This window comes from Eurytemora carolleeae, unplaced genomic scaffold (genome assembly GCF_000591075.1).
Source record: "Eurytemora carolleeae unplaced genomic scaffold, Eaff_2.0 scaffold386, whole genome shotgun sequence".
NCBI classification, from domain to species: domain Eukaryota; kingdom Metazoa; phylum Arthropoda; class Copepoda; order Calanoida; family Temoridae; genus Eurytemora; species Eurytemora carolleeae.
The window spans coordinates 882-19144 of NW_019396325.1; the positions used below are offsets into that span (position 1 = coordinate 882).

The 18263-nt window shown below is 31.1% G+C and overlaps 1 protein-coding gene and 1 long non-coding RNA gene across 4 annotated transcripts in view; one reads left to right on the top strand and one right to left on the bottom strand.

The window, feature by feature from the left end:
• The first annotated feature begins 540 nt into the window (after positions 1-540).
• The window catches only part of LOC111700984 (dorsal-ventral patterning tolloid-like protein 1), a 29636-nt gene continuing 11913 nt past the window's right edge, over positions 541-18263 (top strand). For all 3 annotated transcript variants that reach the window (XM_023472085.1, XM_023472082.1, XM_023472084.1), the window contains exons 1-21: positions 541-629; positions 1026-1140; positions 1514-1579; positions 3263-3370; positions 3756-3806; positions 4407-4459; positions 5077-5196; positions 6145-6250; positions 6476-6581; positions 7281-7383; positions 7733-7818; positions 8120-8191; positions 9245-9330; positions 10335-10417; positions 12035-12145; positions 13096-13189; positions 13592-13658; positions 15761-15855; positions 16139-16213; positions 16735-16845; positions 18017-18135. In XM_023472085.1, coding sequence (XP_023327853.1) covers positions 545-629; positions 1026-1140; positions 1514-1579; positions 3263-3370; positions 3756-3806; positions 4407-4459; positions 5077-5196; positions 6145-6250; positions 6476-6581; positions 7281-7383; positions 7733-7818; positions 8120-8191; positions 9245-9330; positions 10335-10417; positions 12035-12145; positions 13096-13189; positions 13592-13658; positions 15761-15855; positions 16139-16213; positions 16735-16845; positions 18017-18135 — 1912 coding nt within the window. In that variant the 5' untranslated portion in view covers positions 541-544. The remainder of the gene's footprint in view (positions 630-1025; positions 1141-1513; positions 1580-3262; positions 3371-3755; positions 3807-4406; positions 4460-5076; positions 5197-6144; positions 6251-6475; positions 6582-7280; positions 7384-7732; positions 7819-8119; positions 8192-9244; positions 9331-10334; positions 10418-12034; positions 12146-13095; positions 13190-13591; positions 13659-15760; positions 15856-16138; positions 16214-16734; positions 16846-18016; positions 18136-18263) is intronic.
• On the bottom strand, positions 13698-14719 carry LOC111700985 (uncharacterized). Its single transcript, XR_002765115.1, has 2 exons — positions 14491-14719; positions 13698-14071 (listed from the first exon to the last, which is right to left on the bottom strand). It is a non-coding gene; the product is annotated as an uncharacterized LOC111700985 (long non-coding RNA).

The window sequence follows — 18263 nt, forward strand, 5'->3', positions numbered from 1 at the left end:
ATTTTTTTATACTGTACAAAGAAAAGATGCTCACAGATAAAGCCACAATTAAAAGTTGAAAAAGAAGATGAGGTTTCCTCAGTACTAATCCTTAGTAAGGGAATCTGTATCAAAAATAATTATTTTCTATTTTCAAACAAAATGTGAAATCTAAGAACCGATATTGAACATTTTTCGTCAGTCCAGCCGCCCTAACACCGCCCAATTAACCTTCGTGTCTCTTAATGCTTATGTTTAAACTAAGCTTTTAGGGCGCTTCGCGCGCATCTTCTATTTCAATTGTGAACATTTACTCATTGTATACATTGTAAAACTTAAAATAAAAAAATGTTGCGGATTTCATAAAAAAAATTCTTGGATACAATTAATGAAAATCGAATTTTGTTGGAGGTAAACTGAAAACCAGACAAGCAAAGTATATATAAAGATAAGGGAGAATAATATGTTTTATTAATGATAACCTCAATCATTAATTATAAACATGATGTATTGATGTATGTATACTTATCAATTAATCAACTAATGATACTGTTTAGATGGAAAAATGAGTTTAGCAAAGATGAAAATGAAAATAGTTCTATCAATGACGACTTTGTTTTCTGTGGCAAGAAATCAAGATATTGGAAATGGTAATCTACAAACGTTAACTCATGCTTTGTTATTTTTTCCCCATTCAAACTTCCATTACTTTTGCTATGAATCATTATATGTGCCACATTATATCTAATTCTATTCTTCATATTTTATTTAGTTCTAAATTAAATTCTTCTCTATATCCTGTTCTTTTCTATTTTCTATTTTACCTATATTTTCTTTTTTCTTCTTCTATACTTTCTTTTATTATGTATTCTATTCTATTCTATTTTATTCTATTCTATTCTATTCTATTCTATTCTATTCTATTCTATTCTATTCTATTCTATTCTATTCTATTCTATTTTATTTTATTCTATTCTATACTATTCTATTCTATTCTATTCTATTCTATTCTATTCTATTCTATTCTATTCTATTCTATTCTGTAGTATGTGACCAAACCTTCAGTTCAACATCAAGTTTATCCTCAAAGAATGGAACATTTACTGCTCCTGTCTTCCTTAACTCGGAAGGATATGTCCGTCAATGCACCTATAATTTCAGGTAAATATATAAAAATGGTTTAGTATACGAAAAAAAATTAAAAGGTTTTTTGTTAATATCTTTTGTGCTCTTTAAAAGTTAAATTTTACGAAATAGCTGAAAAATCTAATAAATTCAAAGCATGTCTGACAAAAATGTAATTTAAATCGAAATCGTCGTTTTGATAAAATCAATTCTATTAATACTAAAACTTAAAAATCGAAATCTTTGTTGATTAAAATTGAGCCGCTAAAAGTTATCAATCAATCTTAAGCTAAAAAAAGGACTACTTTTTTGTTTGTTGGTATTAGTAAATAGTTCTTGACAAAAAAACCATTTCTTTTTCTTCTTGTAGTTATTCTTATGCAGTGTTATTAAAACTAATACATTGCAGGGGTCTTCCAGGGGAGAGAGTAATGATACAATTTGAAGAGTTTAATCTGATTGGGACTCCTCCTGAGTAAGTATAGAATCCACAAACATACGAATCCGAAACGCAATTTAGAGATTTAAAAATGAGAGTTTTTGACAAAAACTCAGTTTCTTTTATTAAAACTTCTATGTGCAAACCTCAAACTAATAAGAATGGGTAAAATTTACTATAAAAACAAATCGTCATAGCTTGGCTTCACAGTGTTTCCCCACAAATGATAAAACTGTAAAAACATATCGTCACAGATTGGCTTCACAGGGTTTCCCACAAAGGATAAAACTGTAAAAACATATCGTCACAGCTGGGCTTTACAGGGTTTCCCACAAAGGATAAAACTGTAAAAACATATCGTTACAGCTTGGCTTTACAGTGTTTCCCCACAAATGATAAAACTGTAAAAACGATATGAAGTTTCTCGATAGTCGCCTTCCTGTGTAATGTAATTAATGGCTTTTTTTTATTTGACAATGATAGATGCAAGTTTACTGTTGCAGGGAATCATAAATAGAAGAAAATAGACAGTATGAATTTCTTACAGTAGTCTCTGAAGTCTCATCCTTTCTGGATAACCCTGCATTTGATTAAGATTAAGCTATTATAATCTTTCAATGAAGAAAAAAGTACGCAGGAAATTTTACGAAAATCCTAGAAAATCTTGGTTTTCTGGAATAAAAAAGTCACTCACTCAAATAAGTCACCTTTTATCCAGCAGGGATCGTTGATTTAGAGTAAGCTGCAGTTATCTCAAAATTGAATAAAGAGTTTATACTTCGAGCTTAACCCTGGGGCTGAGGAGGGCAGGAAGGCCAGCCACGACAACTCTTCGTCCGAGCCACGATCTCCTAATTTTCTAATCCGAGCCACCTTCAAAATCCTTTTCTTGCTATATTTGATTTAGATTACTTGTGCGTCTTGAAGTTTCGGAGTATACTGTACATCTTTTTCTAATCTAATATTAAATCTTCCTTGCATACTGCGCGGTGATTGCTGACTTTCACGAAATAAATTGAATGAAAAAAATTGTGATTTTTCCCATAGAGCTTTGAAAAATGCAGTGTTATTTTTTAAATGATTATAAAAAAAACTAAAGTTAGAACTTGAAAAAACTATTTTTTTCGAATTACGAAAATTCAATATTTTGATATTTAATATGTCCTAACATAGTCGAATGTTATAACCTTGCAGAAATCCGCTCTTGAAAAGGATACTAATGCAAGGACGAAGAATCGGAGGTGGCGGTTTGGACGACAAATAATGAGGAGAATGTGGCACGGACGAAGAAACGTTGTTGCTGGGCTACCAGCCCTCGGGTTGAGTGATGTAGGGTTGACACTTCCATCAATTCGGATGCAGAATTTAAATGAAATATTTTATAAAAAATGTTTTTTTTTTAAATCTTTAAAGCCTAGAAGTCTTTGATAAATCTGTAAATTTATTTTATTTAAAAAAAATATTTTTAGGAAGCAAAGATTTTGGAGGATGACATTTTTATCTAAATGGTCTCGTAAATATTTTTTTTTTTTACTATTTCTTGAAATAATATATCAAAGACATGTTGACAAAATTTAAAGTGCAGACCATCCATTTTTAAAGTGGCAACAAGATTTTAAAAAATATATTTATCTGATGATAGATTCATATACTTATTGGTAAAGTGTGCAATCCCGCATTTTATCCGCAAAAAAACGCTCCAAATTTTGTCCTATTAAGGTGCTACCATGAGCATGTGGATATCTTCAGTGAGATGGAGAACCTTGATAAGAAGACTTTGATAGAAACTCCATTCGGGGGCAGATTCTGCGGACAAAACATTCCCAGGAATATTAACAACTCTTTTATCAAGGAATTTATAAGTTTATGAATATGTGCCTGAGAGAGGAGGTTCAATTTGATTTTTGCACAAAGAGAGCCCAGTTTTGAATTTATATTCCAGTAAAAAGGTGTAAATTATCAAATTTCTGATAGATTTTTCCTGGCGAGCTTGCATATTTTGGTGCTCTGTGAAAGAGGTAGTTCAGCTGAAGTTATCTAAAAAATAAAAAATAAAAATAAAAAATAAAAATAAAAAATAAAAAGGCTAGAAAATATGAAGAAGAAAAAACAGAAATTAAATTAAAAATCTAAAAATCTTCACATTTCTCTGTCAAAAATCTCTGATTGCATATTTGTTGAATCATAAATGATTTGTTGATAATAATTAAAGGCTGAGAATATCTTTGTACAACTCTTTGGCAATGGTTTTCCTCTCTGACAGGTTAGTAGGAATAATAAATTTAGCAGACAAAAAATATTAAATTTTTCCATAAGTCGTCTTCATTTATTTTTGAGTCCTCTTTGAACAAATAAAACAAGTTTATTTATAAATGCCGATCTTAAAGAAATGTTTCATTTATTTAAAAATATTTTCTAGTAAGTGAACAATTTGAAATATATTGAACAGTCTCTCTGAGTTTTGTGAAAATACTAGATTGGAAACCCATCTTTGCCTGGAGATTTATCTAAAATTTTAATTCACCCAATTTCGAATTTCTAAATCAGGCTGAGAACATTACCGTGGTTCCCCAATCAAAATTTGATGCAAATCAGTCCGGGGGTTCATGAGTTCTGATTGGACATACAAGCAAACAAACAGAGATTACTACTACATATATACAGTTATACAAAGTTTTAACAAGTAATTTAACATCAAACTTTAATTTTCAAATTCCTATATATTTGCAACCTTCGATGTTTCAAACATTGCCTCAGTGATCTTGCAGAGTTCATAGTTAGAAATATCAAACATTTGCAAAGAAAATTAGAGTTTGATGAGAGTAATTATAGTTCCTTTTTTAATGAAAACTTTATATTTTAGAAAGAATATTACTGAAGGAAGGTTTACAGGAATCTACGAATTCTTCCCTGATGGTAAATAGTTAAATAGTCACTATTTTAATGAAAAGTAAATCTTTGCTAAAAGTACACATTTTCTAATCCCTTTATCTTTGCAACCTCATTGTGCAAACCTTTAATTTTTCAAACTTAGATTCACTTGATTTCATAAGCAATCAGGATCAGGATCAAGATTAAGTTCAGGATCAGGATTAGGATTAGGATCAAGGTTAGGATTAGGATCAGCATTAGGATCAGGATCAGGATTAGGACCAGGATCAGGATCAGGATTAGGACGAGGATCAGGATCAGGATCAGGATTAGGATCAAGATCAGGATCAGGATTAGGATCAGGATTAGGATCAAGATCAGGATCAGGATCAGGATTAGGATTAGGATCAGGATTAGGATCAAGATTAGGATCAGGATCAGGATCAAGGCCAGGACCAGGATCAGGATTAGGTAAGGATATGGATAAGAAATAAAAAGAAAACTCTGCTGGCTTCTTTACCTTTCTGTGGGAGTAATGTCAGCATTGCAGCTCACACAAATAGCTTTATATTTCTAATTAAACTTTTCTTTTTAGCCCTAAATTTTAAAATTAAACTATAAACCACAATAATCTAAAATAACCCTAAAGTCTGTTACTCTAGATAAATTCAACAAAATCGGCACAAAAGATGCAAAAGCTGAGGGAAGAAGTAAAATTTGCTCATTTGAGATTTTTGGAAATACCGCCAAAAACGGAGAACTGTACTCTGCCACCTATCCAGGTAAAGAGCCCTAAAAAGATTGCAATTAAATCTGATAGGTTTAAACATCTCGAACTGTCTCGAGAAATTGATATAAAACTGTGTCAAATTTATAAAAAATTCATATATTTACAATTTGTATTGAAATGGTAGGTTTAAACAGATTATATTCAGCAAATACGCAACCAATCTGAAAACGACGATATCACAGAGAAACCTAATTGTAACTTAAGTTTTCCCCAATTATTACTTTATAATTTTTATTTTTATTTTTAATAGATATAATTGATAATATTAAATTTGTAAGTCAGAACTCCCACTAATGGTAGTGCAGTATACTGGTCATGTGATAAAGATAGAGACACGTGAGAGTTCTGCTGCATATATATGAATTTTTTGAATAAATTTGACACAGTTATATTTCAGTTGCTCAAGACTTTAAGTCTAGCCATTTCTGGCATAATTTGAGTTAAATCAGAAGTGTATTTGGTCAAAAATTCATGAATTTCATTGGAGCTCTAAACTAATAAATGTATGTTTATACTTTATACTTTATTATTTACTTAACTAAAATATTTATTGAAACCAAACTAAAAAAGTCCGAATTTAATAAATTTGAACCGCGTCTCAAATTCGCAAAAAACCGAGTTCAATTGAGCGTCGGCTTGAATTTTAAAACATTTAATACAATTTTAAGTGGAACCAACCATATTTGAGCGGCGTCCCAGATTAAAGCCGCGGCTCAAATTCTTTAAATTCTGCCTCAGGCTATTTCATAGGGTGGATCAAAACATTATCCTGCTAGACAAATCTGTACGGCTCAGCCTTAAAAATATATATTTAAAATGAAAAATCAGGATTAAGTGAGCATAGGGTTCTATTTGAACTGATTCATGGTAATTTGTTGTCAAAACTAGTTAAACCACTCTATAATACTTTATACGATTTTCTCAATGAAACTGATTACAGGAACCTACCCTAAGAATCTGAAGTGTACATACAAGTTCATTGGTGAACCAGGAACCAGAGTCAGATTGGAGTTCAGAGATTTTGATCTTTTCTACGGTGGAGCTCAGTAAGTTTTTTAAACTTCTGATGTTTTGATCTTTTTTTATAACCGAGCTGCGGAAGTTTTCTTTTCTACAATAGAACTCAGAAAGTTTCTAAAATCTAAATACCTTTCTGAAAAAAAAATATTTTATTGTTACAAAATATGCTTAAAAATCTAAGTTTCAAACACTTAAAATAAAATTTTTTGGTTAGTTTTACATAATAATATTAATTCATTTTATTTTTATAGTTGTCCTTTTGACCGCATGACAATTTATGACGGTCCGGACAATTTGGCGGAGAAAATCGGTACTTATTGCGGACAAATGCGGAACTTGGTTATCTACTCAACTAAGGAATGCTTTCAGAAAATGTGTTCAAAATTGTTTAAATTTCAAATTTGTTTTATACAGTGAGACCCATTAAACTGTAGTAAAGAAAGAAGACTTTCAAGGATTATTGTTTATTTTATGTTGTTACAAAGCAAATATTGTTTTAGAGTCTGCATTCCGTGTTCATTATACTATTTTAATCCAAACTTTAGTATAACAGTCGTATATCTATTCAACAGTTTTTTGGGTCTCACTGTAACAAATCTTGTATGACAAATAATAAGATTTTAAAGGGACCGCGCCACTATAGTTTCAGTAAAAGTAACTGTTTCCATTAAGTGTATAGCGTCAATATAAGGATTTATCTCTAACTGGATGATGAGATAGATAGAAAGATAGATGCAATTTCTATTGGTTTAGAATAGACACCAAACACATGACTGAACCATGATTGGATCAGGCGCTAATGGTTTCGGCATTCAAGAGTGGCGCGCGGTCACTAGCCAAAAATTCGAATTGTTTAATCTCTATATCTTTGCAACCTGATATTTTATACCTTGATATTTCTGATTATGTTTTCTATTGGATCAAAAAGTTTAAGTTTAAAATATTAAAGGTTTCAGCTATTAGGTTGCAAAGATATAAGGATTAGAAAATTGAAGTTTGTGGCGAATGCTTAATTCTTTTGATATTTTCTCAACTATGAACACTGCATATTGCTAGAACCTGCTCTACCTGACATTTACAACCTTGAAACGAACTGCTCCTGTCTTTAACCGAGGGTTTTTCGGTCTTTACGAGTTCTCAGATAATTATGTAAAACTAGGTATACAATTAATAAATGACTTAACATTTTTACAACAAAGCAGATGAACATTTTTGTATAAAATTCCTTTTTTGTAGTGGTTGGTAATTATATTTTAATGGGTCCTTATAGTTTACATTTAGTTTCCTGCTTTATTACTTTCTTAAAATATCATGAAATCGGAAATATTGTGTGGATATTGTTAATCTGAAGGATAATCTGAAGGATATTGTTAATCTGAAGGATATTGTTAATCTGAAGGATATTGTTAATCTGAAGGATACATGCTTGATCCCTCAATTAGATTTAATCTGGAGATCAATGCTTAATCCTGAGATTCACAAGACAAAAGTTACAACATTTTGTTTAGATTTTATCCAGAACATAGATGCAGAACACATTCGAGGAACAGAATGTGATCAGAAAATTCTCAGTAAAAAGGAGAGCAAGGGACAGGTTGGAAATATTTTATTTATCTGCAGAAATTGTTAAGAAAAAATGACACCATAAAAAGTTTGAAGAAAAATGAAAAAGAATCTCACAAAAAAAATACATTTTTAAAAAATTATAAAAATTACATATTTTTTCAACCAATTGAATTTTTAGAATTTTTGTATTTTTCAAATTATAAACTGTTCAAACAAAGAATTTCAGACCACAAACAATCTGCGATTTAGCGAATTCCACCATAGACTAAAAAAGTAAAATGTTTTATTGGATCAAATTGATAAAAATTCGAAAAATAATTATTTTCTAGGTTTTCAGCCCAAACTACCCATTTCCCTACCAGCCCTATATAGTCTGCAGATACTTCATATACGGCATGCAGGTAAACTATATGTTTAAAGGGACTGTATACAGGTAAACTAAATGTTTAAAGGGACTGTATGCAGGTAAAACTAAATGTTTAAAGGGACTGTATGCAGGTAAACTATATGTTTAAAGGGACTGTATATAGGTAAACTATATGTTTAAAGGGACTGTATGCAGGTAAACTATATGTTTAAAGGGACTGTATACAGGTAAACTATATGTTTAAAGGGACTGTATGCAGGTAAACTATATGTTTAAAGGGACTGTATACAGGTAAACTATATGTTTAAAGGGACTGTATGCAGGTAAACTATATGTTTAAAGGGACTGTATACAGGTAAAACTATATGTTTAAAGAGACTGTAACTTTAACGTTATTTTGAAGCAAAGCCTTTTTCTATAAAAAAGGGAATTAGTCTGACCATTTCCTTCTTTGTCTCTGATGTATAAATCTGCAAATCAGTTTTGAATAGAGTAACAATCAAAAATAATCAATTTTAAGATTAAGAAATCATGCATGTATCTATATTTGCCTAGACTAAGGTTTAAAGGTTAGCGTTAAAGTTTAAAGGTTAAAGTTTTTAAATTGAAGGTTTTTGGGAATTACGTGAACAGTCCCCTTTAGGAGCGAAAAACAGTAGATCTATGCGAAGGGAATAATATAATCAGCCATTCATCAGGTTTAGTCCATTTTTACAGATACTAAAACTCCTCAAGGTTGGAGTGTTAGATAGATCGAACGAATACGACTTTCATTCCACTTTTTTGGACACCGCCATAAGCAGAACAATTTGAACGTTAAAACGTAATTTGCATTTTTTCTCTTTTTTTCTGGTTAGCACTGTAAAAAACGTTACACGTTACGTTATTGTATTTTTTCCACTTTTTTGTTACCACCGTATAAAGAACGGTTTGAACGTTAAAACGTATTTTGTATTTTCAAAATGCACAACACAGCAGTACTTGCAATATTCTAGATTCAACATGGTTCTTAATTGGACCTGTCTTAACATTTTGAGACTAATTCTAGAGTCATCACATTTGCAGCTGAAAACTTTTTTTGTTTCAGGACAGTCAAAACTTAGAGCGAGTAGTTCTAAACTTTGAAAAGTTTGATATTCCATTAATAGGAGTTAGAAAAAATTATACTGAAAGGTAACATTTTGTTTTTAATTTTTTACAACAAAAAACCAATTAAAATCAATGTCCTTTTAGCCACAATAAGAACCCCAACAACTGTTGAATAGGAAGACGACATTTTAACAGTTTTATGTGTATTTGATGTTTTTCTAAAAGCAAAAAGTTTTAAAGCATAACAGCTTGAAAATAAACTTATTGATACATCTATGCTGTATTGTTTTATGTTCAAAGGACTATTTTAAAATTAAAACTTGAGTCCTACAGTTTTATGGGTCCTGCACTGAATAAAGACTTGTTTGGGTCTTCTGTTTTTTGATTTTTTTAACATTAGATGTTTTCTCCAAAGTTTACCTTTTTCTTTTTCTCAATTTATTTTAATCATACGCTGCATAGTAAATTTTGTGAATTATGCTTTAAGATGATATCTTTCTCACATAAACAAATGTGAATTCAAATTGAAAATAAAAGTTTCTTTCAAATTGAATCCTCAATTTTTTCTGCTTTGATCAATTTTGCCAAATTCTAATCTACAAGATTCGTTTCATCCAACTTGATCACTTGACATGAAAAAAACTATCTTTAAAGATGAAAATCAATATTAATATATTATTATTATATCATTTTTACTATATATGATATGTCTGAATATGTATGGTGTTGAAGTAAGAAAAGACTGATTACTCGCCACAAATCTATAATTTTTAAATCCCCATATCTTTTAAATCAAATGACGTAAAACTTTGTTATTTGATATTTAGGCAACTTAATTTTGCAGAATTAAATCAATTCCTTTGAAATCAATTCCTGATAAACTTCAAACTTTTTTCAGCATGCCACACATAGCTCTGTGTAAAATCTTTGGGGTGCATTTATTCTTAATTCGGGGAGGTTCCGCCCTTAATTTCCAAAGATTATAAATGTGTTATTATTCCTAGAAGCCTCGGAAAATCGGAAACTCTACTTAGAAACTTTTGTACTATTTAATTAATGATTATTGAATAAATTATTATTTGATAAAGATGCCGGGATGGTTATGTGAAAGTGTATATCCAAGGACAGGAAGAGGAACATAATTATGATAAACATGATTACGAGTTCTGTGGTAAGTATTCAACCATGATAATCTAAAAATTCAGAGTTCGCAACTTTTGCACGGACAGAACTGGCTAAGCTTATTCTTCAAAAGTTAAACTTATTTTTTATTATAAACATTTATGAATTAAGGAATTAAGTCCTTGCCACAAAATTAAATTTTAAAATTCCTATATCTTTGAAATCTGATGGTGTAAACCATTAATATTATTTGATTCAACAGAATTCATAGCTTCAAATATCAAAGGTCTACGAAATTGGGTTGCACAGATATAGAGAATCAGAGTTTGTAGCAAAGATTCAATTACTTAAATCAATATATTTTTAACATCGACAAATCAGAAATCAAGATATTTCACTTTACCAAATAAAGATCTAATGGTATAAACTCCTTTGTTCAAGGTTAATAATCGGGCCAGACTGTGTAGCTAAGCTTTAGTTTCTGACTTGATTTAATATCCACAACACGGACAGCCGTTGTACATTTGAATTTCCGAGCTGGGTCATTCTTTCTGGTCCCAGTTTGTACTGTATCGCCCAAACATTGGTGAATAACGCAGACACTCAATAGGACTAACCGGTGCAACAAGTTGACGCGGTCAGACTTTAGGTTGAATTTACTTTCACTAAAGGGTCAGGGGTGCGTGACAAACTTAATCTTTTAAATAAATACAGATCTTTGCAACCTGGTGGTGTAAATCGTTGATATTTCAAACTTAGACTATTTGATCATTTATAGTCAGAAATACCAAGGGTTTACGACTTTGGGTTGCAAAGATATAGGGCTTTTCGGCAAGAACCTAATTCCTTTATTGAATTTTACGATATTGTACGTAATGTAAATGTAATACTTTACTAAGGTTTCAAATCTTCACAAAAGAATTGAGTTTTTGCCACAAACTCTGATTTTCCAATCCTTATATATTTACAACCCAATGTCGTAGACATTAGATATTTCAAACTGTAAATTATGTTAGACCAAATAATGAAAGTTTGAAATTCCAAAAGTTTACACCAACAGTTTGCAAACATATAAGGATTAGACCATTTGAGTTTGTGGCAAAGACTCAATTCCATTGAAAGAAATGCATTCAAATCTAGCGAGCTTTAAAACAAAACAATTTTTTTACGATCATGAAACAAAAATGGTTTTTTATGTTAATTTATTTGACCTTTTTTCAACGATTTATCTGTTTTCTCCATTCTGTCTAAACTTTTAAAAGAAAGATAATCGATGTTTCTTTCTGAGAGTTTTTTTTTCAATCTGTATTCTTTACGTTTAAGCCATAGAGAAAAATGCATGGGATTTATTGGTAAATTTATAAATACGATGTTCATGGTTTAAAAATAGTATAAATAGACAATAAAAACAGCTTTAAGAGCAATGATCAAGAAAATGTATCCAAATCTTTCATTTCGAATAAATTTTCCCTCAAAGTAAAAAAATTTCGTCAAATTCATAAAATATAAGTGTTCTTTTTTGCATATATTAAAGATTTATTCAATATTCAATTATAAAGCAACAATTATATCTTTGTAAGCATGTACTCGTCTGAATACCCATCTTACTCGTGAACAGTCTTACTTCACAACTTTCAGCATCATTTTCATTTGCAAATATATTTAGGTAAAACAACTCCGACAGTGATTAACAGTACAGGACCTAGGCTTGTCATCTTGTTCAAGGCAGGATCTAAGCCAGGATCAGGCTTCAAAGCAAACTACTATTTTGAAACAGGTATCAGAGACATTTAATGATCATATTTTGTTGACATGAAGTATAAATGTGGATCTGAGGATTTTCATATATTTTTACTTCAGGCCATATCTGTGGTTGTTGAATTCAAACTTATTTCTTTTCTTTTATTTATCTCTTTAAAATTTCCCTTTTCACTTAAATTTGACCTTTTTAACATTTTACAATTTTTTCATTTGGTCAAAACCACCGAAATCTGTCTTGTCCCTAATTGAATGATATTAGTTGTGTTGCATTATAAAGATGGGATGAAGTAACAAAATTTAACCTGAGGAACTTCTTTGATCTTTTTCCAGGGTTAAAATTTCTCTTTTTCAGTTGATATCTACATTTACTATTTAAATAGCTAGTACAATTTCATTTCTAAGCACATGTACTTTTTGAATGATGTTCAGAGTACATATGCAGAGATGTACTGTTTAGAGTACATTAACCTACTGTTAAGAGTACATTAATCTACGGTTTGGAGTATATTGATTTTCTGTTTAGAGTACATTATGTACTGTTTAAAGTACATTAATGTTCTGTTTAGAGTAAGTTAATGTTCTGTTTAGAGTACATTAATGTTCTGTTTAGAGATTGATGTTCTGTTTAGAGTACATTAATGTTCTGTTTAGAGAACATTAAAGTTCTGTTTAGAGTACATTAATGTTCTGTTTAGAGTACATTGATGTTCTGTTTATTCTGTTTAGAGTACATTAATGTTCTGTTTAGAGTACATTAATGTTCTGTTTAGAGTAAATTAATGTTCTGTTTAGAGTACATTAAAGTTCTGTTTAGAGTACATTAAGGTTCTGTTTAGAATACATTAAAGTTCTGTTTAGAGTACATTAATCTGGTTTAGAGTACATTACTGTACAATTTAGAGTACATTAATGTACTGTTTAGAGTAAATTAATGTTCTGTTTAGCGTACACTAATATTCTGTTTAGAGTACCAGGTACCTGGAACTCCAGCGCCTGATGGAAGTTGTATGTTTAAGTACGACAGTAATAACAAGCTAGAGGGGAGATTCAATTCTCCTAGGTAAACTTTCCTGGTTGCAAAACCAAATCTATAAAACTAGAATCATTCTTAAAAAACATTATTTTTAAACATTTCAATTAATCAATTATCAACTGAAGGTTTTCAGTTGAATAAGGTCTATCTAAATTTATATTTACTTTAGCTAGTGTTAAACTTAAAGTAATTTCAAGTGACCCTCCATGCACAGAGGGCAATTACAGAGTAGAGATATTTGTGTGTTTAAAGGTTTTAAGGTACCGTTGTAAATCGGGCAGTGCCCTAATTACATGGAGGCTCACTTATAATTACGATTACAGTCTCTTTAAGGTTTCCAATTTCTTCCAGTTTTTAGAAATATATAAATGTGTAATTCATAGATAAATTAGAAACATATTCTCTTCAACTACAAACTTGTTTTTGCAGACATCCACAAAATTATCCCAATGATATCAACTGCACTTACATGTTCGAATCCACACCAAATCAGCAGGTATGGTAACCAACATTAGTAAGCTAAGAAAACAGGAAATATTCTTCTGATAAACTTTATTAGACGCAAGGAGAATTGAATAGAAGGAGGAGGGGGCGATAGTCTACTGAAAAATTTAACATTTACAAAAAGTTTAATAACTTCCCGAGGCCATCGATTGCTTATTGCAGCAATAGCTAAAATTGTTTTTTTTCGATTGGATCTCGACCTCTATAATCCAAAAGATCTTTGGATGGATAAACCAGGGATTCTCTTGATTTTAAGTCTATCCAATCCTAGTTTGTTTTATCCTCACTGCCTCTGACAAGGTCGGAAACTTTTGTGCTTAGTTTTTTGGCAATAAATCCACATACATATATAAGTGCCTGTTTAGAGGACTTTATTTGTGCTGAATTGTCTGCACTCATAGGTTCCTGAAAACAGATAAATGAAAATAGGCATTTTTAGAAAAAATTTATCATTTAAACATTGGGAGGAAGGATACTAACGTTAGAAGGAAGATTCAAATGTTGGGAGGAAGGATTAAAATCTTAAAATGAAAGATTCAAACGTTGGGAAGAATAATGTAAGCCTTGGAAGGAAGGATGTAAAACTTGGGAGGAAGGATACAAACATCGCCAGGAAGGGTTTAAACCTTGGGAGGAAGGATGAAAACTTGGGAGGAAGGATACAAACATCAGCAGGAAGGGGTTAAACCTTAGGAGGAAGGATGTAAACCTTTGGAGGAAGGATTTAAACCTTGGGAGGAAGGATGTAAACATTGATAGGAAAGGTTTTAAATTTTAAAAGAAAGTTAAACCTCGGAAACAAGGATAAGTGGGAATCTTTTTACCTTGCTTCTCCTTTATAACTGAACAAATCTCACTGAGCATGAATAAATTTTCCATATTGATCTGAAACCCAAAAATCATATTTAAATAAATAATTTGTATCCGCACTAACTTAATATATTAACTAGTTTCTTTTGTTTTTGACTGTAACAACACTCTGCTTATCAGTGTTTAATCCTTTCTCTTCAACTGCTGTGGGGGCACTGGATTTGTTTACATTCCTCCCACAGTGTACAGTACACAGTTTGCGTATATCTGAGTTGGGCGTTCCTGAGCCCAAAACTTAAGACAGGGTATCGTTCTGAAAACCAGTTTTAAACCCCGGGTTTCACAAATGGAATGAGGCAGTTTTGTGAATATCAATATTTTTGTTATAAAATATTATTTTATTCAGTTTGTTTATATTCTCAATTTTTGTTGAATCTCTTAAATAAATAAAATCTACACAAATGTTAAGACCTCAAAAAGGAAACCCGGTAGTTTTGTCCAACGATACTCTTTCAAATTTCGGGCTCTGGTCTATATATTTGTTGCGTTAGATGAAGATTCACTGTATACTAACTCATGTTTGTTTACATTAGATCGGCTGCCCTTGTTATTTTTGTTACGCAAAAACTAGTTCTTCAGCAGTCCAAAAACGTCACAGCAAAGTGTACGGAAACCCAATCTCCCCCTCCTTCTATTCAATTCTCCTTGATTAAACGAAAACACGAGTCCTAAAAAAAACGAAATAATTGAATCAAAAATACGATAAATATCGCATAAATCATACAACGATGTGAAAAAAGGAATTATGCTATGAAGTAAAAAAAGTTTACTATCGAGGAACTGAGTTTTTGCCACAAACTCAAATTGTATAACACTATATCTTTGCAACCCAATGCCTTCAGACCTCTGTTATTTCAAATTATGAATTCTGTTAGGAAAAATAATCTAAGTTTATTGACATGACCAGGTCATAAAGATATAGGGATTTGAAATTTAAGTTTCTAGCAAAAACTCAGTTACTTCTATCAAAAACTTATATATTTTATACTTTAAAAAAATTATATATATTTATAATTTAAACAGAGATAATGGATTATAGTTCTTACGACGAACCACTTATATATAGCATATCAAGAAATAAATGTATATTCTCAATGAGATTTATCTCTCAAACTTGTTGTTTATATGTTTACTGTTTATATATAGCATATCAAGAAATGAATGTATATTCTCAATGAGATTTATCTCTCGATGAAACTTTTTGTTTATATGTTTACTGTTTAGGTCATGCTTGTGTTCGATCATTTCCGAGTTCGAGCAGATAAATTAGAAAATATAAGTGTTGCAAATGCTTCCCTTGGAAACTGGAAAGCTTATGGGTAATTATTTTAAGTTGATCCAAACTGAAGTGCCCGGCGTTGCCCGTGAAATTAAACAAATAAAATATATTATGAAATTTCAACTATATATAAATGCGTCGAAAAATAATCGATGATTATAGGTTTGGAATTAAATTTTTTTTTTTATGATCCAAGTCGAATATTTCTGAATTTGTATGGACGCTACCATGATGTATCGACGTTAGCCAAGACCCCCTTTCATTTTTCGCAAACACTCCATTTAATGGTATGCATGTGAAAAATAATAATGAAACTATTTCAGGCGGGATCAATGTTTGGAGGATTATGTGGAGATCTTTACTCTGATTAACAAAGCTGAACGCCAGCTATTGGGCAGGTCAGCATGTTTATGGGAAACTCAAATGGTTAAATGTGGTTCGATTTAAACCAATAGGAGGTCAGGAAATCTGACTAGATTTGTTTTAACCAATGAGATTGCAGAATTATTCTAACTTTATAAAAGACGTCGAATTAGCCGTAATGGTTTTTTTTACATTTTTTATTAAATTTGATTTTAGGATAATTGTCGAATGTCGAGTCAGTTCAATAATGTAATTTATGTTATTTGAAAACCTTATTAAACATTTTTAAATAACTGGGAAAAACAATTTTTTTTCCTTATGCTATCATAACTTATTGTAAATTATATCAAAACAGAAATAATCAACTATTACTGCGATCAGGGACATCTTAAAGTTGTATTTTTTAATATGCATTTTTAATTTACTGACTAAAATTAGTTTTCCAAACATAAGTCGATTTTTAAAAGTAAACCATTGTGCTGAAACCGATTCTATAAATGTGGATAGATATTATTAAAAAAATTTCTTCATTTTTCTTATTTTAGTTTGTGTTTAGATATTGTTCTACAAGTTCTCCTGGTCCTGTGGTATCCCCCCGGGGTACTGTTGGATTAGAACTATTCCTTCACACTGATCATGATGCTGTATACTCGGGGTTCAAGGGCAGGTAACCTAATAACACTTCTTAAGAGGACTGTAAGCGTAATTTCAAGTAAACGTTCATTCAAAAATGACTATGCCCGATTCAATAATGTGGAAGATAATGACGTTTTACTAGGGTTAAAGGGGTCAATTTCTATATGTTTTCCTGAAGTAGAAATGGGCAGGTCACTTTTGTAGAGAAACCACGTTAGCACAACTTATCTTCTTTTAGTTGACAATAATATAGTGTTTCCGTACACTTTTCTGTGACGTTTTTGGACTGCTGAAGAACTAGTTTTTGCGTAACAACAATAACAAAGGCAGCCGATCTAATGTAAACAAACATGAGTCAGTATACAGTGAATCTTCATCTAACGCCAGAGATGCGCCAGATGTCTGTTTATCATTTGTGTTATTGTTTACAATCTTTATTATTGTTGTTACGCAAAATCTAGTTCTTCAGCAGTCCAAAAACGTCACAGCAAAGTGTACGGAAACCCTATCGCCCCCTCCTTCTATTCAATATCTCCTTGGTTGTCCGTACCTTGTTGAATACACTACGAATTAAATCAATTTGTTTATAGTCCTACCCTGCACACTGCACAGAGGGCACTAAGATAGATGGACCAAGCATTTATTTTTCAAAATTAAAAGTTGTCCCCGTGGACCTGAAAGTTTTCAAATAATAAAGAGTTATTATTTCGGGCGATTAAATCTTAAACATACGAAACCAACTAAACTAGACAATATAAACTAAGGAACTAATACGTTTTTGCCACAATTATTATTTTCTAATCCCTATATCTTTGCAACCTGATATGTCGTAGGCATTTGATATTTCAAAAAACTCTTTTGGATAAAATAATCCAAGTTTAAGATATCAAAGGTTATCACCCTTAATTAGGTTTAACAGAAAAAGAGATTAGAATATTTGATTTTTCGACAAAAACTCAAATACTTAAAAAGTTGTCACTGAGGATTAACTACATTTCTCCCATATCTTTTGGTCTGAAAGTATTGCCTCGAGCGATCAATTTTATAAAAGATTAAAGTTCCTTGCTCCGCAGAAAAAATATTTGACAATTTTCAAAATATTTTAATTTATTAGTTCGTTGTAATATGTAAAATCACTTTTTATGCTGTGCACATTGTACAATTGTTTTTTTCACCATTTATGTACTTAACCGCACCTGTAGGTATATGTACATACAAGCGCAAAGCCCCTTCGGTGACTGCGGCGGGAATATAACTGATGCTGAGAATGGTATTATAAAATCACCAAACTTCCCGGAGAAGTATACAACCTCAAGCAAAGGTAGTGTTTTCGACAATATTTTCCTTAAAGGAAATGAGTCTTTGTCACAAACTTAAACTTTCCAATCCCTATATCTTTGCAACCTAATGTTGTGAGCATGTGATTTTTTCAAACTTAGATTACTTGAT